The sequence below is a fragment of the Nelusetta ayraudi genome, unplaced genomic scaffold, assembly GCF_046127955.1.
Source record: "Nelusetta ayraudi isolate G7.1 ecotype Tasmania unplaced genomic scaffold, CSIRO-AGI_Nayr_v1 ptg000011l, whole genome shotgun sequence".
NCBI lineage: Eukaryota > Metazoa > Chordata > Actinopteri > Tetraodontiformes > Monacanthidae > Nelusetta > Nelusetta ayraudi.
Genome location: NW_027466061.1, coordinates 19,223,018 through 19,247,522, shown reverse-complemented (window position 1 = coordinate 19,247,522; position 24,505 = coordinate 19,223,018). Strand labels below are relative to the sequence as shown.

General features: G+C 41.8%; 1 protein-coding gene across 5 annotated transcripts; it reads left to right on the top strand.

The window, feature by feature from the left end:
• The first annotated feature begins 530 nt into the window (after positions 1-530).
• LOC142885339 (pituitary adenylate cyclase-activating polypeptide type I receptor-like) lies at positions 531-21,207 on the top strand. 5 transcript variants are annotated; one of them, XM_076021705.1, is made up of 15 exons: positions 531-948; positions 4,798-4,990; positions 8,594-8,690; positions 12,133-12,243; positions 12,339-12,439; positions 12,523-12,620; positions 13,270-13,402; positions 15,382-15,535; positions 15,709-15,769; positions 15,943-16,012; positions 16,132-16,223; positions 16,946-17,029; positions 17,675-17,804; positions 18,948-18,989; positions 19,692-21,207. In XM_076021705.1, exons 2-15 carry the CDS (start codon positions 4,940-4,942, stop codon positions 20,007-20,009), a joined length of 1,542 nt encoding a protein of 513 aa, XP_075877820.1. In that variant the 5' UTR covers positions 531-948; positions 4,798-4,939; the 3' UTR covers positions 20,010-21,207. The 5 variants fall into 5 exon arrangements, with proteins under 5 accessions (XP_075877820.1, XP_075877821.1, XP_075877823.1 ...); XM_076021708.1 differs by having other exon boundaries at positions 533-948; positions 19,705-21,207; XM_076021706.1 differs by lacking the exon at positions 16,946-17,029 and having other exon boundaries at positions 532-948.
• The last annotated feature ends 3,298 nt before the right edge of the window (positions 21,208-24,505 follow it).

The following is a 24,505-nucleotide window of genomic DNA, read 5'->3' as shown; positions in this document are numbered from 1 at the left end:
TTAGATTCTTTGCTCAGCACTATGTCAAGATTGTGGCAACACTGTTAGTAAACAGTCAACAGTGAACTTTGATTCTCACTCACTTTGTGCCTTTACCAGCACAATCCCGTTGAGATTTACTCAGCTTTGGGGGGTTTGTTTTGACAGACCTCTGAGCAGAGTGGTGAGACTTTGTTTTGGATCACGGACACCCTGAGGGGACTGTTTGGTCTCTGTCCATGGTGCTGAAAGTAAACAAGGTCGCCTGCAGCCACTGCGATTTCCAGGGAAATATAGAGGCTTTATTTTGGACGAACATGTCACAGTGCAGCCAGACTAACCAACATCAGGAGTGGAGGGACGCAGTAATTCATAACGTTCGGCTTCTGCGAGTTTGTAAAAAAAAAAAAAAAAACAGCAGGGAAGCCGGACCTCGTGCCTCCAGGGTGTCTGAGAGACGCAGGCGCAAATGTCAGGAAGGTTTAAAGAGTTTCTCGCGCACAAAGAAAAGGTCCCGCGCGTTTGACGCTGAGACTGGATCTTATCTCCCGGTGCTGCGTCTTCACAGAATCTCCGTCCTCCTCCCAGCCGCGTCTGTAAGCCCGACATTTGTCTCGCTTTGTTGCGTCTGTGTCTGTCTGACGAGTCGCACACCGCCGAGGGAGCTGACACCCACCTACCCATCCACCTTCTCCTCCTCCTCTTCCTCCTCCTCCTCCCCCCCTCCTCCTCCTCCTCCTCCTCCTCCATCGCCCCCACCCCCATCTCCCGCGTGCCGTGGTGCCGCAGCAGCAGCAAGCCGACGCGGCGAGTGCGTCCTGCAGCAGCAGCAGCAGCAGCAGCAACTGTCCACGTTCAGGAGTAGACTAAGGTATTTTCCAACACATGTCACAGCCTCATCAGAGCGGAGGTCCGCGAATGCCGATGGCTTCATGCGTCAAAATTTGCATCACTCGAAATTACGCATCGGTAAGTTGCTTCTCGCTTGTCTTTTTTATTTATGTTTTTATTTTACTCCGGGAAATGCGCGCGTCTCCTGGTTTGTGCTGAAGAAAACGTGTTTGATTTGACAAAAAATGATAATAATTTCGAAAAAGCAAAATTACACTGACTGTGATTCGCGTCTGCGTTTCATCGATCCCCGGCGCGGGCTCGTGCTGGTGTTTTCCATGTGCAACTCGAAGGTCATCCACATGCATTGATGGATTAAACGCTCGCAAATGCAGCACGAGAGAGGAATGAGGCGGCCCAGTATTGGCCCCATCGATTCCGCACCGCCGAGGGCGAACTCGGTTGTTCCAGATTGATTGTAATCAACGGCGTTTTTGTATTTTCCCCCTCCCTCTCGCTCTCCCCTCGTGTCTGTGAACCGTTCGACTTGATCTCTTTCCCGCGCTGCTGTGTGAAGAATGCGACGAGAAGCCGCAGATGCGTTGTTTGTGATTATTCCGCCTGTTGTGTCGCTGCTGTGCTTCCTCCATGGCCGTGGCACGGCGACGTTAAGTGGACTTGACGCTTCCGGGAAGTAATGGGTTTGAAGGGCTGCGTTGTTTCACACTGACTGACACACACGCAGCCTTCGGCGAGGCTCAGCTTTAGGTTACAGACAGGAGCGTTCCAACACACCTGTCTAAGCGGCACAACAACAGCGCCAATATGTGATTTGGCATCCATGAGGCTGCGGGAAGGTGCGTTTAGGCTCCTTTCCACCAGCAGCAGAAATTGAAGCTTCAAAAAAGGAGACGAAATGATTGGAGTGCCTTTTAACATTGCTGTTAATGCACATCTACCGCACAGCCATCTCGGGAGTTCACAGAGAGTGGTCTGAAAAAAGGCAAAAGACCCAGTGAGCAACTGGGTGGAAATTCTTTGTCGATGCCTGAGGTAAGATGACAATGGTCTAAATGGTTTGAGGTGAAGCCCGCCAAATAATGCAACAGTGCAGAAGACCGTCTCGGAACTGCACAACGAGTTGAACCCGTCAAGCTGATGGGTTGCAGCAACAGAAGGCCACCGGCGTGTCACTGCTCTCAGCTAAGGGAACTGAGGTGACGGTTAGCATCAGCTCAGGGGTGTGGCTAGCAGATTGGGACCCCAGGGGTTTGGGCCCCTCTTCCATATTCCCAGCTACACAGTGTATTAATACCGGCATCCTCTGGGACGCCCCCATGAATATTGAGTCATGGTCATGGAAGGAGCCCTCCATGTTAAAGTGACAGCAGTCAGGTGAGCTCACCAAAACTGTACAATGGAATACTGGAAATGTTGTGACACTTGACTGCTGGTCAGAAATTGGCTTTGTGCGAATACAGTTGTATTTTTTCACAGTGTCACAAAGCTTAAAGGGTCTCAAATTGCTTTTCTTCTTTTAACTTTAAGAGCATCCCTGATGTTTAAGTGGCCAAGGGATTCCTCAGTATCTTGGTAGATCAGTACACTTTAAGAATTAAGGCCATTCTGAAGGCACAAAGACCATTCAACCCTTTGGATAGGTGCACCTAGGTATGCCCCTAGTGGGTCTTTGTGGACTTGTTCCAAAATGAAACATATTATCACTTTAACAAGGAAAGAAAGCCAGCACACAGAAAGAAGAAGCCGACAGACCTTTAAAATTCTGTTTAGAGTGGAGATAAATCATTGAGAAGGGGAGAAGGGAGCCTTGCTTTCTCTCTCCTCTCTGCATTTCTCAGGACTTGCAGATGGCTGTAAATCAAAAGATCCCTGCAACAACTATAATCGCTTGCTGAGGGTCCCCCCCCCCCTTTTTTTTTTTTTGTTGAAACAATTGCGTTTACTTTTGTTTCCTAACTTATTTCCCCCCCCAAAAAAATGCAGGCAACTGGTGGGTGTCTGGCCTGAACGCTTCTTCTTTATTTCACGCTCACTTTAAAGCCTCACCGATCTCTAAGTGACTCACATTGCATCCAGTGCTGAGCACAGCGAAGGCTACCCTCGCCTTCGTGCCCTGAGGCCAGTTTGAGGTTTTAACCCTATTGCTGTTTCCTGTTGCTGTGCTTCCTCAGCCCAAAAGCCATATGGATGTGTTTTCTAAATACCAAGCTCTGTTTTTTTTTTAACTTCATTTGCAGCCACCAGATACGTGGCTGCTGTGACATTTTGACTCCGACTCTCACATCCAGCCACCCAGCACCAACCGCTGACTCCTTCTGTGAAGTCCAGCGTTTTTTGGGAGGGTTGTCGGCCTCATTAGGTGCATGTTATGGATCGTAGATGTCCTCATTTTTCCCTCCTTTTGAGCTTAGTCTGCACGACTTGATTTGGAAGAGATGCTTCCATGGTAATTGGATTGGAGGAGGGAATGGACGCAGAGCGGAATTTGTGCGCATGCGTGTGTGATTGTGTGTGTGTGTGTGTGTACACGCTGTATAGCTGGTTCTGGCCAGTGTTTCTTTGCAGTGAATCATTTTGTTTTCAGGAGGCTTGTTGGATGAGTAAGAGGTACACAGGGAGGGGGCTGTTTCAGACTCTGGCCTGAGGCACGCAAGTTTTACAGTCTTAGAAGGAGTCTTGGTTTTATCTTTTTTTTTTAAATTTCAGATAATAATCAGTCTTGATCTTATTAGCTGATGGACCCTGTTGCTTAGTTGTTTTTTTTTGTTGGACTATAATTGAACATTTTCTCCTTTCCTGTGTTCTGTTTTATTCGTTTTGCCCTCTTTTTCACTGTCGTGTTTATCATTTGTTCATTTATCTTGTTTCAGAAGTTAGGGTTAGTTTCAAAAGTGAATATGTTTAGTTTCAAGAAGCCCAAAAACCAGTCAGACTGCATCGAGAAATCGAGTTCAAGCCCACAACAGCATTTCATTTAAATAAGTCTTTTTGGTAAAAGTTTTAGTCTTCATGATGGATTAACCTTAGAACTGAGAGCCCCAGTCTTTATTTAAATTTTGAATGACATTGTACATTTCTCTTTCTTTTTGACACTAATTTGACACTATTATTTTTTTGAAAATCTACACTGAAAAACACATGAATAGTTGAGGAACGTTTGAAAAGTCACTTATCCTTCTGGAAACTTACAGGCTGACTGCCTTGTTCCTCAGTCTTACTGGTAGCAGTGAAAGGTTTGTTAGGCTGTTTTATTGCACATTTGAAGTGATACTTTAATATGGGCTTTTCTTGACAAAAGCTTGCTTTTATAACACTCTCTGCATTTCCCCTTGGTGCCTTTAACCAAATCTTAGATGTAGTCCAAAAGTTTAACATTCTGTGACTGGTCTAGTTTGGGAGAGAAAAAAAAATCTAATCAACAGTTTGACTCAGCTCCTGCAGTCCATGTTGTTCTTGATTGTCACTTGTCTTAAATGTGACTCAACTCTGTTTTGTGCCTTATAGCCTGTATTTTCCTAGAAGCATTTGAGAAGGCAGCTGTTTCCTTCTAGAATTTAAATATGGGATATCCCACATTCCTTTAGAGATTGCACCCAGCATGTGAAATACTGCACCAATTCCATTGCTAGTGAGCAACAAGTCATATTCAGTGTCAAAACCTTTAAGGGTTGTACAATTCAGTGTGACAAGAAATTATCAATTTAGACTTAAGCAGAGATTTCTTTGTTTTTGCTTGATATATGTTTTCAAATATGTCAGTGTAACTGTTGCATCAATTTTAATGTCAAACTCCCTTATAAACATATCAATTAAAGAAAAGTTGGATTCAGTGTTAATGGTCAATATTAAGTGATTTTTAAAAAACATTTTAAAGGGGCAAAGTTGTAAATACCAAAAAGCTGCTTTCTTACATGCTATTTTTATTGGCTCCCTAACAGACTTTTTCCCCTCTCCGTTGTATTTCAGAGACCTATATGTTGAGCGGCGGTGAGCAGAATTAGCAAATCCCTGTGAAAACGCAAAGCAGACAAACACTCTGCCGCACACACACACACACACACGGGCAGACGTGCCATTTGTGGATCTTTTCCTGGATGCGGCCGCTGCCATGGACACGATGAGAGTCTACCTCCTGGCCGCCGCCTTTCTGCTGCCCTTGGTGAGTAGTTTGGCTGCAGGTTTCCGCCCACATGTGCACTCGCACTTGTATATGGTAAGGAGCATGGGGAACATATATGTCTATATGGCATCATGGGTGTTTTTCCAGTCTTCAGAGCTCCCACTTTGGGTCTCATTTTCATTCGTGCGCTCTCGGTGGAGTGTCTGCGACAGGCACTGGAGGCGATGTGTGCCGCATCAGCACATCAGCACACGTCACTGGTCCTGGATCAGCTCTGGCCGTCTTTTTTCAAACGACAACAGATGGCCCGGCTGACCCTGAGCTGCACGTCCATCTGCTGTGACTCACTTTTATTAGTCTCATTGAAATAAAAATCAGAATGGAAGAGTGCACGATGTGTGGGAGGAATTCTACCCGGTGCTCTCATCTGATCCAGCGCAACAGCAGTCCTCCTCTCTTAGGTTTTGGCCACACATACAGAGATTGTCCCTGGTTTATGTGAACGTGATGCCAAATTAGAGTTTTATTATCTGTGCTGCGCCGTGCTGCGGGAGCCAGTGAGTTATCTGGCCTTTCGAAAATCACCTCAGGGAAGGAAACCTGGTTCCATAGCAGCAAAATGGCCGTCTTATCTGGCTGGACATCGGTTGGAAAGGAGGGATGAGGTGAGGAGAGAAGGAAAAGAAAGGAGAAGTGTGGCTTTGTGTAGCACTTCAGGCATCCTTGGCAGTCCTGAACTGCGTTGCTCATTCTAGGCTCTCCATAAATCTGGCTCAAAGTCAGAGTTAGTCTGAGAAATATGAGAAATATGCCTGGGGTTTAAGGAAAACATGGTGCAGTCAGAAGATTGGTTCTTTTATCCTAAAATATGAAGCTGCCAGAGGGTGACTTGTTAGTGTTGGGCTGAGTCTTCAGGCAACTCCTCTAAATCTGTTCACATGTGGTGTATCCAACACATCTTAAGCTCTTTAGCTTCATTTTTTATGGCCTACATCTAAAAACTAAACTTATGTTGAATGTTTCTTATTTGTAACAATGCTTCCTGGCAGTTGACCTCCTAAATAGTGTTACATTTGTAAGCAGCATAGATTTGTGGGATGAGCCGCAGGTGTGTGTATGTGGGTTACACCCATGAAAATTTTGCAAACATTTTCAGCTCATTCAGTTGTTGGGATTTTGAACTTCTGGTGCTGACAAACAGGTGCTTGATAGAATGCCGATGTATATACATATATATGTATACATATATATATATATATATATTGAAATTAGATTTTGTAACTAGTAGTAATCCAGTAGGATCTCCACTGTCTGACCGAACTCTGTCCTTCAATAAGACAACACTCACCCATGCTGAGCAGGTTCTCAGAAGTACACCTACAGTGTCTGACTGTGGAGACGTTGAAATGGCCTGGCAGCAGTCTGACCCTCAACCCTGGTTGAAGAATGAAATGCCGTTCCACAGCAGTGAATGGCCAGCATGAAGGAGGAGGAGTAGGAGGAGGAAGGAGGTTCTTCCAAACACTGCTGAGGATGAGGAATAAATGGCAAACTTTCTAATGTGTTTTATTTCTGTAGATTTCAATCATCCAACCCACAGAGTCAATGGTAGAATAACACGTTTGAAATTAACAATGAAGATTTGGTAAATTTTTCATACACGCAAATCACACACTGAGCTCAACTTACTTTGAATTTGTTGCTTTCTAAAGCTAAGGAAATTGCCCTTGCATTAGTGAACGCCATTCAGTACTTTAATACATTTTTTGCAGTGTTGGCAGTAATAATAAAATGCAATCCAGTAAAGACCTGCCTGCATGTGGAGGTCATTGTTCCGTTTTTACCTGCAGTACTGAGGTAGTTTCATGACAAAAATCTAACAAATAAAAGAATCCTGTGACGTCTGCTGTCTTTATTTGAATGACCGATGCAAGAATCCAACAACTGAACCAACAACTTGCAAATCTCTCTCTCATCTTTAAAGTGAGGAAGTGAGTTATTGGCCACTTCTGCAAAACAGCTGCACTCTCAGCACAAATGTGTGTATGTTAGTGCATATCTGTGTGTGCTCAAGAGAGTTTTGCTCTTGGATCATCATACAATAAACACTGGTTGAAGCCAAACAAAAACAAAATCCAGCTGCTGGTTGTGTATAACTCTGCTGGTGAGTCACGGAGCGAATCCTGTCATCTCTCTGGTTTTAGTCATCTGCAACCAATTATTGCTTTCCGGGTAGCTGTGTATTGACCTCTACAGCTCGTTTCCGGCTGCTTAGCAACGTGGATGCTTGCAGCAGGTACGGTCATTTTTTTTTTCCTTCCTTTTCTTTCAAACGCGACCAGATTTGATTTTAATACCAAACAACGTCATCACAAGAAAATGGGGAGATCTTAAAAATATTCTTTCATTTTGTGGTGCGGCACAGCGGAGCGTGCTGCTGTGTTTTACAGGAAATGGAGTCGTAATGTGTCACACATTTCTGGCGCTGCTGTTTTAAGATTCTTCCCGCGTGCCGCACAATAAAAAAAAAAAAGAAAGACGGGGGAAAAAGCAAGTGAATCAGAGGACATCTTCACAGTCGTTTGATGCCGTATCTCATCTAGGCAGCGAGGCCTGAAGTGAATTCTTATAGGAGGGCTCTGATAGAGTGATGAGTCAGCCGTGGCACACAGGGCCAGGACTTATTACACCTATCATTTCACAGCAAGGGTGAAGGAAGCCGGGGGTGCAGGGAGCCGACGGTGCAAAATGGGAGCTGAGATAAGGATGGAGACTTTCAGAAATGTACAGCAGTGCCACTAGCCATGGTTGCCTGACTTCACTTCCGCTAACTGGCAAACGTTTCTTTTTTTTTTTTAGCATGAGGGGTTACAATTTGTTGAAATATCGTGAAAGATGGATGTTTGTTTCTAGAAAAACACAATTTAACAAATCACTCGGAATGGGGATGTTCAGAACAGAGGACTCTGATGTGTAACATCCACTGTAGTTAAAGAGCTTATCCATCTTGGAAAGAGCCCATAGCAGATGTTTAGAAAAATGATCTTGGAAAAATAATGACAAATTCTTATTATTTCTATCACGTTGAAAGTCAACAAATTGGTTTTTGCTCACTGAACTGGTAGCAACATGAGGTTTGATGCAAACTTGCCAAGTTGGGGCACAATGTGGAATTTAAGTGAGTGGTTCCCACAACCAGTCAAGGATAAAAAAAAAAAAGAGCTTTTGCTGCTGTTTTTCCTCTTTTTTGTAATTGGGATATGTTGTCCAGTTCTAATAAAACAGTCGACATTGCAGCATGGAGACTTCAGGTTGTCAGCCCAGCCTGATTGAGACAGCAGGTGTTCAGGATGCAAAAGCAAGGCTTGAAATCTGCATTCTTGCAGTAGCTGTTCTGTAAAGGTGATGACAGAAAAAAACACAGACTGAATGAGAAAACTCACCCTTGAGAGCCCATGGAGGCTAAGTTGCAGCGTTCTTATTATTCCTTCAAATACCGAAATAGAAAAAAACTCTCTTCTGTCAACCCTTTTTCATAGTTTCACAATTATTATTATCATTCTTCCGATTCTGTAGATAGAAACAATGGCTAAAAAAAAGAAAATGTTTGACTGTTTGTGACGCTGCTCCTCTGTCTCCCAGGTGACCTCAGAACCGGAGCACTGTATAATCAAGCGTGAGCATGATAAATGCATGGATAGGATAATGCAGCACAACGCGACTGACGACCTTGAATCAGGTAGGTGACAATGCATCAGTGTGTAAAGGAAGGATTGTTGCACGAGCGTGCGTTACCATTTGTGATCCTATTTTCCATGTCTTGTGATCTTGTGATTTCCGTGACTAATGGTTGATAAAAAAAAATAAAAAAAACAAATATAAAATCCTCTGTGGTCAAAACAAAAGCCTCAAATTCAGTTTTTGCAAATGTCACAGAGAGACACTTAACAATGATGGATAGGTGCATATCCCTGCAATCACGTCACCGTTAAAGGGATAGTTCACTTGAAAATAAACATTTTATCTGTTTTCAGCTCACACCTGTGTTGATGGACATGAAATTCACATTGTGGGGTGGAAGTGGTGGGGGGGGTTGTTGTTTTTTTGTTGTTTTTTTGCCACCTTATAAATTTTTGTACCCTCATTATCAATAGTAAAAATATAATGTGGTTTTCTTTTATTAGACTGTGTCATCTTCTGGACTATTTGCTGTAACAACATGAACATTGAGGCCCGTTGTGTTTTCCTTCTGACTTTTTTTTTTTCTCTAAGCAATGTTAGTACTTTCCTCCCATTATTTCCCCTCTGCATTATATTTGGACTCTGTGAACATCCAAAACACTAAATGTATTAAAAAAAAAAAAAAAAAGACAAGTCAGAGCTTCAATCAGCATACAGGTGAAAAATCAAGTTTGGGTTTAAAAGCTATTTGTGCTTTTAAAAGAAGCACAAATAGCCCTCTGACGGCACGCACAGCCAGCTCACAAACCAAATGTCTGCCTGTAATGTCACGCTGTGCTTCTTCTGCATTGCCTGCCCACACATCTTTCATCCAAGTAAGAGAGGAAGCCATCTCTTTCATTTCTGCAGGCAATTATTTCCTCATCTACGGAGCGTGAGTTTTCATTTAGCCACTGCTGCAGGCTCTTGCCGCCTTGCAAAAGTTGTCCAACAAACTACATTTTCCAGGCAGCGCTGTGACTCACAGCACTCATGACGGCTCCCGCTGGGTGGAGAGAAAAAGTAGTGCAAAACAAGACGCATTAAATATTCAAACTTTTGAGTTTAAAGCAGTGAGAGGTGTAAGTCTAGAGCTTGGCTCATCATCAGCATGGGCTTTTAGCACACAGACATCTTTAAACGGAACAACATTAAATTTAATGTGCTCTTTGCAATGCCGTGGAGCCCAGGGAAGACAGCCCACATTTAATTGCAATTACATCTTAAAAAACAAAAACAAGAATAAAAACGTCATTTGGGGAAAGTATCCCCTCCAGTTTGCTTTTATATTGGAATATTGCTTTTAGGCCACAGGGCAACATGTTGGCTACATAGTCCTTTCAATGACCTTGTCTTCCTTCCATCTCTTTAAAGGGAACCAAACTGTGTTTGTGCTGACAAGGAAACATTTGCTAGAAAAAAAACATAAAGGCAAAAAAAAAAAAAAAGAAAAAGAAAAAAGCGGTTGGTGTGCAGAATTGTGGCTTGGGGATTTGGATCAGCTAAAAACAGGGAGGGAAGAAGAACAGGAAGACATAAATGCAGCAACTGGACACTATGTGAGGTGGTCTGTAAAGATATAATTTTTTCAATTCTATTTTCGACTAAAATAAAACGTATCCGATGACGCAGTGCATATTCATTTATTTTTTCCAGTCAAGCAACTCAAGAGCCTGCAAGCCATTCACAATTATATTTAATGATTTTCTGTTCTGTGCTGTAAAGTGCAGCCAGTTGAATCAAACTCAGGCAAAAAAGAACAATGGCTGAATAAGGGAATTCATGTTTGGATTAAATCAGAGCCCAATCAGTTTTAATCAACAACGCTAAATGACTTTGTTTGTTCCAATGAATAGAACTAAAAAAAAAAAAAAGCTGTTTGATTATAATTAGCATATTGGCCATTACTAGACCAGTTGAAATAAAAATTATGAATTTACTTGGTACAAAGGTTTTTTTTCTTCCAATTTCTTTGCCAGTAATCATGTATACATTTTGAATTATGATTTTCTGCCAAAGTTGTGTCTATTTTTTTATTCTTGTGTATTATCCTTGTTAGAAAGGAAGAAAGAAACAGGTGGATGGTTGGCCTGTATCAACTGAAAAAGGTTCTTTGTCTTTCTGTGTACTGTACTTTACATTCTACGCAGTTGCGGTGTGAGTGTGTGTGCTCACGCTGCGGCCTCCTGTGGGAGACGGCCATTGAAGCGGACAGAGTGCTTTATTAAGCCAGTTAGCTCTGTAGCTCGCTGCGGCTCATTTGGCTCAGATTTGCCCTTTAAAAGGTAATTGGCTTCGTGTCCGGCTCACCAGACAGAACCAAAACAGATTAAGGGCCCGAGCGGAGTGGAGAAAGGTCCGCAAACACACACCAACACGTGTCAGCAAACACACAGATGGACTCCGCGCTCAAAAACACATTCACAATGCGTGCACCCAGTCAGACTGGCCTGCGAGCATTAGCAGCACGGTGAGGATGCAGAAAGGGAGGCGAGGTGCCAGAGATGAGGGAGATAGAGGCGGAATGATGGAGCCGGCCTGGGAGATTTAGAGGCACCCTGAGGTGGTCCAGGCAGATGAGCTCGCTGATATGGAAACAAAACAATCAAGGCAGATGAAAGCGGGTTAAGAAAGCAGCCGGTGAGGTCACCCGTCTGCATCCCTTCACGAGAGCTCATAAAAAAATGTACTTAGCATTGTGCACCGGTTCTTTTTTTTTTTTTTTTCAAAACGTCTCCATACAAACACTCATGTTTAGAAAAATAACCCAGTAACTTGCAAAAAAGTGGTGAAAAAGGTCAAAATTCCTGCCATTGAATGAAATTAAATATAAATTGTGTTTTATGTACATGGACACGCAAACTAGAAAGATTGTCGGTTTATTTCTATTTGTGTGGATGTTTTTGAGTATTCTTAGAAAAGAATTTTGCAACAAAGTATAAAGGAGTAAAAAAAATAAATAAACTGAGCTTTATGGATGTAATTATTTTGACCGTCCACTTCATAGAATTGCATTATAATACATATGTATATATATATATATACATATATATATATATACATATATATATATACATATATATATGTATATATATATATGTATATATATATATATACATATATATATATATATATATGTATATAATAATTGCATTATAATAAAACCATAGTAACTCATTTATAATATATATATATATATAGATGTATATATATATATATACATGCATACATATATATACATCTATATATATAAATGAGTTACTATGGTTTTATTATAATGCAATTTCGTTTTGTTATTGGACAAAAGGCTAATAAATGAATTTACATTGTGAATGAACTAGATTACCTCCAATCCTGTCACCTGTTCTTCACTCTAATTCTGTGTTCAACTCAGTAGAACTACTGCCAGGGAAATTCCATTCTCAGGCTGACCTGACACTCTGTTTTCTGGCCATCCTCAGTGTGTCCATGGCTTTGGGACAACCTGACCTGCTGGCAGGCGGCCAGCATTGGTGAGGTTGTGGTCGTGAACTGTCCGGAGGTCTTTCACGCATTAATGGGTCCAGACGATGGTGACCACCTTTATTTTTGCCTCATCCGATAAGTGTTGTTCACAGTGGCAGCACAGATGTTTTAATGATTATCATTACTATTGTCTTTCCTTCAGAGATGGGCAGGGTCCATCGCAACTGCACAGAGGACGGCTGGTCTGAACCCATGCCTCACTACGTAGATGCCTGCATCTTTTACGACAACGCCACCAAACCTGTACGAGCCTGACGGCACGCCTCCAATTTCATGTCGCGTTTGACTGAGGCCCTGTCTCCATGACTGTCTGTCTCCAACCTCAGGACATGTACTACGCCTCAGTCAAGGCCCTGTACACCGTCGGCTACAGCACTTCGCTGGTGTCTCTGACCACGGCCATGGTCATCCTCTGCAGGTTCAGGTATTCAACCATGCTTTACATTGATTTGCTTTTTGCTCATTGTTTTTAATGTATTTTTCTCTTTTGTGATGGGGTGGTGGTATTTTTTGTAGCCCTGACATTTACAATTGTTCATTGGAAAAAACTAAAACCTTTTATTAAACCAAATTTTTTTTATTGCCATCAGCAGTATAATAAATACAAGAATGAGCTGTCACTTGTTTAATGAAGTAGTATTTACTTCATAATAATTAATAGTAATTAATAATTTATAGTGATTACGTTTAAAATGAAAGTAAGTGTGTTTGCATGTTGTCGGCCTTCTGCTCTGACTCAATCAATTCCAACATGGTTTATTTATACGAACCGATTATGACTCTAAGTGTATTTTGGTTACCTGCCACTGCAAAATTCTAACTTGCTATTAACTTGTCTGTATTAAGTGGATCATGTGAAGTGTTTTGTCAATCTCGTGTGCAGCTCTAAATGCTGAATGGCATTATAATTATTAAGTATTACATCAGGGAGCTCCTCTGGAGACCAGTTGATCCATTTAAGACTAAAGGGAAGTTTTGTGTAAATAAGTTAAAATCATGCACAAGGGGCCAGTTTCTCAGCTCACAGGAAACCAGGCAATGTGACATGTTTGATAATTGTTGTCTCTCTGCAGGAAGCTCCACTGCACCAGGAACTTCATTCACATGAACCTGTTTGTGTCCTTCATCCTGAGAGCCATCTCCGTCTTCATCAAGGACGGCGTGCTCTACGCTCAGGAGGACAGCGACCACTGTTTTGTGCAGACTGTGAGTAGCCACTGCTCCTCTTCCCTCTTTCTGTGCTTTTAACTCACAGACTCTGCGGAACAACAAGAGGCTCCGTAACAATGTTCCCATCAGCAGGGGAACAAAAAAAAAAAAAAACCAAGAGAAGAAAAAAAGACCAAGGCTCGGGAATTAATTGCGGAAATAAATTAGCTGTCCACTTTTGATCCACGAGGTTCTTTAAATTCATTTGAAGGAGATAATTGCAGGAAAGCGTTTTCCAAGGTTACTGGCTGAGAGATTTCGTTGGAAAGGATTTCTCGGATGTGCAGCGACTGCTCGGCTGGAGAAAAGTGAGCCTGTGAAAATGTAGCCAGGGCTGCTCTGCTCGAGGAAGATGAGTGGCTGAGCCCAACCCCCGACTCTCCCCTGTTTCAAACGCACTCTTGCAGGAACTTCAATCGCATGCAAATTTTGCCATGAAAAGCAAACACACTATTAGATGACTAATGCAGCCCCATTACTCATGCCTGGCGAGCTCTTAGCCTTTGTCTGCTGGCTGACGGCGCGCTGCACGCTCCTGTTGAGCGGCCATGATAAATAAAAGCTAATTAGAGACGCCAACGGCCGCGCCGAGGCTCAACGATGCGTCACTGGGTTCTTTGCCCTCGCGGTCCGACCTGTTGCATGTCTGTGTCTGCTCGCCGGGATCAGGGGTCACCGCCGCTGCCGCGCACTTCCAGGAATCACAACAGAGTTGTAATTGGTTGACCTCCACAATGAATATGAACTCTTTAACGAGTGTGATGTCATCGGAATAGAGGACACCCGAAGCGTCCGTGGCTCTGCCACGCGGGGAAAACACATCGCGGTTCACATTCAGTCAATTCACGCTTGGCTCGAGGGCAGCGAGGGCGACTGCAGGACAGCGTCGCCCCAGTGACGGCGACCGCTGTTCACACCTCGGCCTACACCCACTTTGACATTTATCGTTGTTTAACACAGAGGCTGGCCGGGGAATGGACTTTGAGTTTTTGATTAGAAATGATTTCATTCAATGGTCATAAGCAGGCCACAGAGTGTACCGACCAAAGGTTAACAAGTTATTTATGGTTCACTGTGTTTTTGAGTGTTTCTGTTCCATTAAAGGCCCTGTATGAAACAGTGTCTTAGTATCAATAGGCCTGCTATCTAACTCCTGAAAATATTTTGCTATACATAACCGCTTTTCAGGCCGGGTTCACACTGGAAGCGGAAGCGCTGCGAAGCGCCGCGGAACGGACCCCGCTTCCTTTCGCCACCCTTGTTAACCGATCGTGTCGGTAAGACCAGGTGCGAAGCGGCTCGCACCTCCGCGGCTGTGCAGCGATCGTTTCGCCGTCTCGTCTGTTTTGTGCGCGCGACGCAAGCGATCCGCGTCGAGCTGGACAGGAAGTCACTCAAAGAAACATGAGAAAATTTGTTAAATTTCCCCCCAAAAAAGAGGAGAATTTTCAAAATAAAATACTACGATTGACAAAAGCAATCATATTTGTGTACGTTTATTTGTCAGTATCTAAACAGAGTGTGAGACGTTGTCGGCCCCTCTGGCCAATTTCTGGTAAGAAATACTTACCTTTATGGGGTTAAAACTGCTGTGAAATGCAAAATAACAATAAAAATTTTTAAACATACAATTCGAACCGCGATTAATCACAGTTAATTATAAAGATTCTGCAATTAATCGAGATTTAAAAAAAAAATTATTGTTGCATATTTGTGCTAAATCAACCACTTTTTTAGAAATCAGAACTTTGTGATGTCACAAGTGCTTTGTGACAACACCCCCAGCCAGGTGTTGGTTCCACCCTATGAAACTAGTTTATCATATTTTTGTCCCCTTCTGGACATGTAACGGGTCCAGCAAATGCCAAAAGGCTGTAAATCGAGGTTCTAAACAGCAGCCCCCCTGGAGTCCGAGATGAAAAGATGGAAACCTGTGTGTCATCTATCGTCCCTCTCCCTGTGCTCACCTCCTGCAGGTGGGCTGTAAAGCAGTGATGGTTTTCTTCCATTACTGCGTCATGTCCAACTACTTCTGGCTCTTCATCGAGGGCCTCTATCTGTTCACGCTGCTGGTGGAGACCTTCTTTCCCGAGAGGCGCTACTTCTACTGGTACACCATCGTTGGATGGGGTGAGATCAACGGTTTTTGTGCTTGAGCGGTCATTCTAATAGTTTTGCATGCATTTTCACAACCTGAATACAAAAAATTTATTTCAAATTCATGAGCGTGCTTTCATGTGGTAATAATATACGTAGGATGTGTTGGTTGGATACTAATGTACTGACATTTTCTGCCCTTGTAGGAACTCCCACCATTTGTGTCACTGTGTGGGCACTTCTGAGGCTCCACTTCAACGACACTGGGTAGGAAATCCTCTTGATTGAAAAGAAGAAACACATGATAAATTGCGCCAAGGTTCAATAGCGTCAGACTAGACATTCAAACTGCTGCTGGTTAAACGTGTTTTTTGATATCACATGAGCGGGATAAATGTAACGACAGCGTGCTAAAAGATTCTCATCTCCTTCTCCTCCAGATGCTGGGATACAAATGAGAACACTGCCCTCTGGTGGGTGATCAAAGGACCAGTTGTGGCTTCCATTATGGTAAGGCAGATGGTTATTTGTTCCTTTCTAAATGAGTTTAGTCGTTTGAGATGCATTTTGCTCACGTCATCCAAATGTATTTGTTTTTATCGTGTGTTTGTGTTCTGTTTTGTTTCCAGATTAATTTTGTCCTGTTCATTGGGATAATCATTATCCTGGTTCAGAAGTTGCAGTCCCCTGATATTGGAGGGAACGAATCAAGCATTTATCTGTAAGTTAGAAGCAGCAAATGAATGTATGCCAAGTTTTTATTTGTTTAGAAGCTATACTGAGTGCAAATAAGTATGTGTGTGTGTGTGTGTGTGTGTGTGTGTGTGTGTGTGTGTGTGTGTTCAAATCGCTTGCCAGCCCTTTACCTCGACATTTAAAGCATTGAGATGTGCATATTATACAATATATATACATGATACTGTTTATGGCTATGTATAGACCATAAATATGAACCTTTGTCTTTAGGGTAGAGGCGACGTTGGCAAGATGAAAAAAGATTAAAACGTTTACGTTTTTTTTTTTAAATAGAATTTGTTAGCTTTCAATACTACCTGACGAGTTTTACTTATTGTTTGCCACTTAAAATGCTTAGCGATACTTTCACGATCCCTGTGGTACATTTTCTATGAGATTCTCACGTATTGTTACCTGTTGCCAGGAGGCCTGAGCCTCGTTATGGAGCTAAACCCCAGCCAGACATCACTCCTGCTGTGTTCCCACAGGAACACTGTCTATGGTGAACCCGCAGATTATGTCAGTCTCATCTGTTGCTTAGATTCGTGCGTGCGTGACCGAGTGTTAAGACGTGCGTGTGTCTGGTTGTGTGTGTGTGTGTGTGTGTGTGTGTGTGCGTGTGTGTGTGTGTGCGTACGTGCCGTGTGAGACTGTGTCCCTAAAGACGCTGTCTTTGTTGTGTTGTTGTGTTGTCTTTGTGCTGTGTAGCAGCTGTGCTCAGAAATGCTTCAGTGAGCCCACACAGGCTGTTCAGCATTCGTGCAGGATGTCAGAATTATCCACCATCACACTGTAAGTGTGTTTGCAAGTATCTGTGTACGTCCGTGTGTGTGTGTGTGTGAGTGTGAATGCACGTGGGGGTGTGTCTGTGTGTGTTTATGTCTCGTGCTTTCTGCATGTGTGTCTTGGATGGGAGTGTCTATGAGGTTTATATGGTCTGGGCTCCCAAATGTATACCTTTACATGCACAAACGTACACACATATGCACAAGCATGCGCACGCTCGCACACAAAAACATACACACACATTTGGAAATACAACTATGAAACCTTACTGTTCTGATGAAGCTGTTGTTGTTGTGCAAAGCGTAGTACAAATTACACCTTTGAAAAGACCTCAGTGAAGCTGCAACAGCAATAATGTTCCTTCCTTCTGAACTGGATTCTGTCGGGGCAACGTGAATTCATTCATTGTTGATCGTGCGCACACTGAGACATTTGTAGTTTTACATTTACTCACTTGCGGTGGCGCTAATGGCATCTCACCGAGTTTGATACTAGCGTCAGAGATTGTGTCGTCACCTTGCATCATAAGTGCTGCTCTTGCATCACGTGCAGCTGGTCAGAACGTGTTAAACATGCCTTTGATGTGTGTGTGTGTGTGTGTGTGTGTGTGTGTGTGTGTGTGTGTGTGTGTCCGCGCGCACGCGCTGATAGGCGTCTGGCCCGCTCCACCCTCCTGCTCATCCCGCTCTTCGGCATTCACTACACCGTTTTCGCCTTCTCGCCAGAAGATGTCAGTAAGAAGGAGAGACTGGTGTTTGAACTGGGACTGGGATCCTTCCAGGTACATTTTCAGCAGCTCTCACTGTTGAGCCACAGCAACTGAATAACTGAAGTGATGCAGGCACAGAAAATGAAAGAGAAGCCATTTGAAGGCTGTTACGCTATAGTGGTTTATTGACAATGTTAATGTTTTATTATGTCTCTGGTGATTTCACATCCTTCTCACGCCAGCTGCATCAGGGTGAAAACACAAAAGCCCAGAGCAGACCCACAATCTGGGCTTGTGTCGAAATGCTTTGGCGTAACCATTCGACAATCAGAAATACATGATTGCTATTCGTGAATGGAACAATATAACATCTAAAATAGTAGACAATAAATTAAAATATTAAAATGAAATATTTTTGAATCTGTCCCTTTAAATGTGGGTCTGTTTTGAACATAAATTTAAAGAAACTATGGACTAACTTACAGAGTGAGAGATTTGCTGTATTCCAATTCATTTTAGTCAGCACATTTTCCGTGGCAGTGAACAAATGACAAAGTTGGTACAGTGTCCAAACAAAGGTGGAAATGAAGAAACTGTCTTTTTAGGAAATAAAACATGACCAGTCATTATTTACTGGCTACAATCAACTGAGAACGTCGACTGGCAATTAAAGACAACATTTAACAGACTGACTTGTCAAAGATGCTTCCATTTTCTCCTGTCTTTTTACACAGTAAACTGATTATCTCTAGGTTTTGGTTGTGGGTCAGAGAATTGTCAGACAAGCTGAGCTTATTCTGAGAACTTGAGAGGGGAATCTGAATCAACACGTCATTAATCTCTCCATTAGTTCAACACACAGCACCGAAAGACGCTACCAAACACGACTACTGAGAATCACACACACACACACACACACACACACACACACACACACACACAAACTCACTCTCCTCCCTACATATGCAAGTATAGCGGGTCTGATGACAACACATCAAACAAGACGAGAAGTTCCTTCCGAGTCCTCGTTCCTTCACTGTAGCTCCTAGCTTACAGCGGAGACTAAAATGACTTCCCGTTTGGAAAGATAAGCCACGCCCACACACTCCTTCTGATGAATGCGACCTCATGCTAATTTTTTGAATATGGAGCCACGTTTCTCTCTCACGTGTTTCTTTTCTGTGCTCTTCTCTTTGCCCCCACTCTTCTTGGTAGGGCTTTGTTGTCGCGGTCCTTTACTGTTTCCTGAACGGAGAGGTAAGCCCAGCTGCCAACTCACACATTTTTTTTGCACATTAGTAAGAATCGGGTTGAATGCAAGAAGCACTGCAGGGCATCTTGTAGGAAGACATCTACAGCTGTATACTGTCAGTCCTGACAAGAATGCTTCTATTTCCTGTGTACACTACGCAAGGCTAACGTGGCCAGATAGATACATAATACTTTACTATGTATTACAATTCCGGATACTATGTATCTCATGTAAGACAACCAATCAATACCGGTTCACCCACCTGCTTGCTAGGGTCTGTTATGATTCACCATGTGCTGCAGTGTTTCACTCTTGCTAAAGCAAAACAATGTCACTCGGGATTTTTAATTATTATTCATCCAAAGATGCGTCTTTGCATTTTCTCCATCTACTGCAACATCCAGGCTAGTTGCTATAACAGCAGCGAGGCTTGCAGTTCCGTCCTGCATTTCTTCTTCCTTTTATTGAAGGCACATTTTGAAGGGAAGCTCCAGCAGCTTTGCTTCAGCAACCTGATTGGTTACGGAATCCAATGCAGTTTAAAACAATTAAAAACACATTTTTCTATACTTTCACTTGATGGATGAGCAATATATTGACATTGGTCCAACAGAGCACTCTTTTAGGGTGCTACCCACACAGATATGAAGTGTGCCTTTTCATGCAGCCGGTGCAGCTCAAAGTACATTAAAAATGACCTTGTGAAGTTTCTCCCTGAAGGTGCAGTCGGAGATCAAGAGGAAATGGCGCAGCTGGACCGTCAACCGATACTTTGCTGTGGACCTGAAGCAGCAGAGGCACCCTTCGTTGGCCAGCAGTGGGGTGAACGGTGGGACTCAGCTGTCGATCCTCAGCAAGAGCAGCTCCCAGATACGCATGTCCAGCCCCCTGGCGGAGAACGCCAACATCAGCCTCCCCACCTGAGCATGGGGACGGCAGAAGTTGACGTCAAGGTGCCGTTCAAATTGTGTAAGCAGAACCCAGACCAACCAGTACAGACCAAAGTGGCCCATCACACACCGTAGATTTTGTTGTTCGGCCTTTAGCGAAATTAAGCGTCTCCGAAATCATTCGGTGGGCAGTTTATTAGGCGTTCATAAATGGCTTTTCATTTTAGCCGGACAATTTCATCCAATGATTTGCTTTAGTCAACTTCCTAAAGTCGAGTCCCTAATGATTAGTTGATTATAAGTTGCACTTAGGTGGCAACTAATTCTAACGGCATAAGTTGTAGTGGAAAATGCTTCAAGTGGGGAGTGGGGATTTTTGATTCCTCTTTCAGAGTAATATACTGTATAAATGATTTGTGCCAAAAGCAGTGTTAGTTCAAAAACACACCCATATTCATTGTCGGGGTTGTATTTGGCTGTTAATGTGAAAAGTAAATGTGCTTCAAAGTGCCACATACGCTGCCTGGGTCTGATCTCTGAACAGTCCAAAGTTGAATAGCAACCAAAAGTTTGCCTCACTTGTACAAATGCTCCTTGTTTCAATCATTAATTTTTTTTTTTCTACAGTCAGCCGTAAGTACAGAGTATGTCAAATTATAAATAGAAATACACATATTAAATATATATATATCTATATATATATATTGAAATTGGGTTTTTGTAAATAGTTATTTTTCTTGTCTGGAGAACCAATTCATTATGTTTCATGAAGCAGTGTTGCAATGACCTTTTTGAACAAAAGGAACTGGAGCCCAAATCTGTAGACTTCATCGCTGGTTCCCCACTTGAAGGTGACAGGATGAAACTGAGTTAAAATGAATAGATAATTAAATAAATAAATAAAAACACACACAAAAAAATAATGCTTAGACAGAGCCACCCGACAAGGCGAAACTGCTTTTCAGTTCAAGTGCTCACTGCTTGTAGACGTGTATAGATTTTGGTGCTTTGTTTTTTAAAGAGGCACAAGACAAGAAGATAGCACAGAACAAGAGGAATCACAGTTTCAGTTAGAGGAAGTGAAACGGACGTGAACTCCACGCTTGGAGCCGTTATATCCTGATAGTGGTAAATCTTGTGTTGCGCTGCAGTGGTTTTGCCCGGCTGATTCCAGCTCAGTCACGGTAGAGAAACACTTGGACTCGTGCCATTTATTGGAAGCTTTAACTTGGAAGCTCCTCATTGTGCCATTCATTTATACTTGCAGCATTTTATTGTAGCCGTTCAGCTAAAAAAAAAAAAAAAAAAGACAGTTCCAATTTCTCTGAGCCTCCATACATGTTGCCATATCAAAGTTCACACGTTTCACGCTTGTTTTAAAACAACAAACCACTCATATCCCAAAGTGCCTCGTAGGACACCAATACCAACCACTTTTATTTACAGTACAGCAATCCAGTATCTTCAAGTTGTAGTAAGGGTTCTCTGCAAAGAATGTACAGTGTGTTGTGCACTATTTCTAAGATGATTTTTTTTTCTGTATGACAAAAAAAATGCTCTTTGTTACTGACATTGTTTCTTAGTTTGAACATTTACTCAGTAGCTCCACATGATCAGCCTCACAGTGACTGTGAATCAGCAGTACAAGGTGTTTCAAGTTTGTTGAAACTCATCAACCACCAGTGAGTTTAACATTAAATTTATATGTGTACGTGTATGTGTATACATATATACATAGACACACACCACATGTATACACATACATACATTACATGTTGCGAGAGTTTAGAAGAATGCTTTAATATGACGGCAGAGACAATCGCTGAGTTCCTCTTTCTTTCAAACAATATCTGCTGGATGGGGCTGAGGTAAAAAATAATATAATAATATATATATATATATATATATATATATATATATATATATGTATATATATATATATATCCACAGTATTTCTAGAGTTTTATTTTTTCTTTTCCTTATTTGTCCTGTTGGGGTAAAGTGAAAGAATGTAGAACCTTAAAGGGATGCGTTTTGATGAAATTGTTGATGTTAAGGATGTCTATTTTTTTTCCTTGAAGCGGTGTCATGTGAAATGAATTCATGTGCAGCCCTGGATCATGTTTCATGTGTTATGCGAGGTGTGTCATTTTGTTGCACTGACTTACTGTCTCTGGCAGAGTGTCATAAACGTAGTGCCATAGCTGATGATATTGTAGGCAAAGAATGGAACAGGGAATCAATGCTATTGTAAAGAAGAGCAAAATAGAAACATGTTATTATTAGTGCTTAATTTTCATTTAAGATATTGTGGGAAGTGAAACGGGCAAGCTTAAATGTGCCATGCTTGTGAGTTTTGTGTACCTGTTAGCTTGCTACACTGAGACTTTTTTTTTTAGAGATTTGTTTTATTTGACAATTCTGAAGGGGTTGGAAGGTGCAACGGGTGCAAGAGATGAAACACAAAGTAGGTAAGAGAGTGTGATTTAAAATATATATATTAAGAAAAAAAAAAAAAAGAAAAACAACACTCTGCTGCTGCTTACGTGTTCTGTCACCAGCCATCACTCTGAGTCTGGATCGGCTCAGATGGAAACGACCATGTCTCAAAGCTGTTACTGTCTGTGAAAAGAGGAGCGGAAGACTTTGTCCTTGATCATGTCTGTGCTGTGTCCTTGTCTGCCACAACTAAGGTGGCCGTGTCGTGTTCAAAGTGTATTTCTGCTGGTTGAGCGCAGAGGAGGGAGTGTTTTGTCCTGACCCGCCGTTCGTTTCGCATTTTGAGCCATTTACTTTGAGGCAATCAGGCACCACATGCTTCGCATTGGTTGCATCTGTGATTTCTTTTTCTTTTTTCACACAAATGTACATCTGGAAAGAAAATACACAATTCTAGATATTGTGTGGCCAATGTGCAACATTGGTAAGGAGAAGAAAAGTCTATGTAATGAGCTTTTTGCATGCCTTTTAATCATATAATTCGCTTCTGCTCACCTTAGTTTAAAAACTGTGAATTGTTTGAGTGACTCAAATTTGCTGTGATAAAAAGACATTTGCACTTTTTTCTACAACTTTCTATTTTCCCTGACGACATGCTAAAACAAACAGCACTGTAACCTCGTTAATTAACTCATTAAGAAAGGCTTGACTAAGACTTGTCACTTGCCACATGTATTAAATAATTTGCTGTAAAGTTTCCTTGTAAGAAAAAAAAATATTTTATTTTTTACATCTATGATCTACACACTGTTGCCCATAACGATTTTGTTCTTAGACACAATCATTTGTTTTTTGTTTCATATTCAACGCATTAGTTTTCACTTTTGTCCAAGCGCAAAGACAAATGTATGAAATAAATGTTATCCTTTTTTTTATCGGCCATATTGTACATGTATCTAAGAGACGCTTGCTGTGTTTCGCTGAATAGTCTGACATTTTGGGAAATACATGTGGTCGGCAAATCCAACTGCAGGTACTACAGTACTCACCTTGTCTTACAGCTTGCTACTCTAACAAAAATGAAAAATAATAATAAAATAAAACAATTAACAGGACAACGAATTAATGATTTGATTTGAAGGTGTTTACACATTCCATCCAACAGAAATGGTTTAATTTTAGCACTGTGTTATACATTTTGTAAATTTTGGGGCATTTTCACACTTAAAACCCCATTTGAGCTCAAGCAGAGAACTGAGTCCTCTTTTATATGAACTGACAATGCGAACGCAAGAAGAACTGATCACATTTCAGTCTGTTCACATCTACATAGAGCAAGCAAACTTTGTTTTATGTAAATTTTGCTATTTCTCTTTTTTGAAATTACATTCCATGACAAATGTGTATTTCCCAAAGTATGCAACTATCTTTTCAACTGCTATCAATGTACTTATGCCTTTTCTTTGCTTTGATGGTTGTGTGTCAAATGCCAGTTTTAGGGTTAGAGATTGTGTGTGTGTGTGTGTGTGTGTGTGTGTGTGTGTGTATGTGTGTGTGTGTGTGTGTGTGCGTGTGTGTGCATGTGTGTGTGCATGTGTGTGTGCGTGTGTGTTACCGATGCATTTCTGAATGTATTACCAATGTTGCTCAGCTGTTTCTTTGTCGCCTGCTATCAGTTTGCCATGGTGTACAAATGATGTCCTCTTGACTCCAGGTTCATTGAAAGAAGCTGATTTTTTGTGGCACTCAAATGAACCAATTTATTAAAAAAGTGCATATATATATATATGTATATTGTTTGTGACTGTGCTTTTTTTCTATTGTAAATGTTTTCAAACTGTATTTGTGTATGTTTGGAAGTTGAGGCAGGTCATGTGCACTCTGGAAGCATGTGTCTGTAAGGACAAGCATTCATGAAAACTAAATGTAAACAAAACTAATGTAGTTATGGTCATGACGTCTAACGTGTCCAATTCATTGTAAATCTGACTGCAAAATAAATGTCTGTGCTACTTTGTGAACATGCCTTTCGCCTTTTTCTCTGCACAATATCACAGCTCGGTTTCAGTGTAGTTTGGGGGATTAAGAAATTCTGAACCATTCTTTTTATTTTCTGCCTCTGTCTTGAAAACAAATCCTCAGAAACATATTACATTTGCAGACATTTTCATTAAACTTTTCACATCTGATTT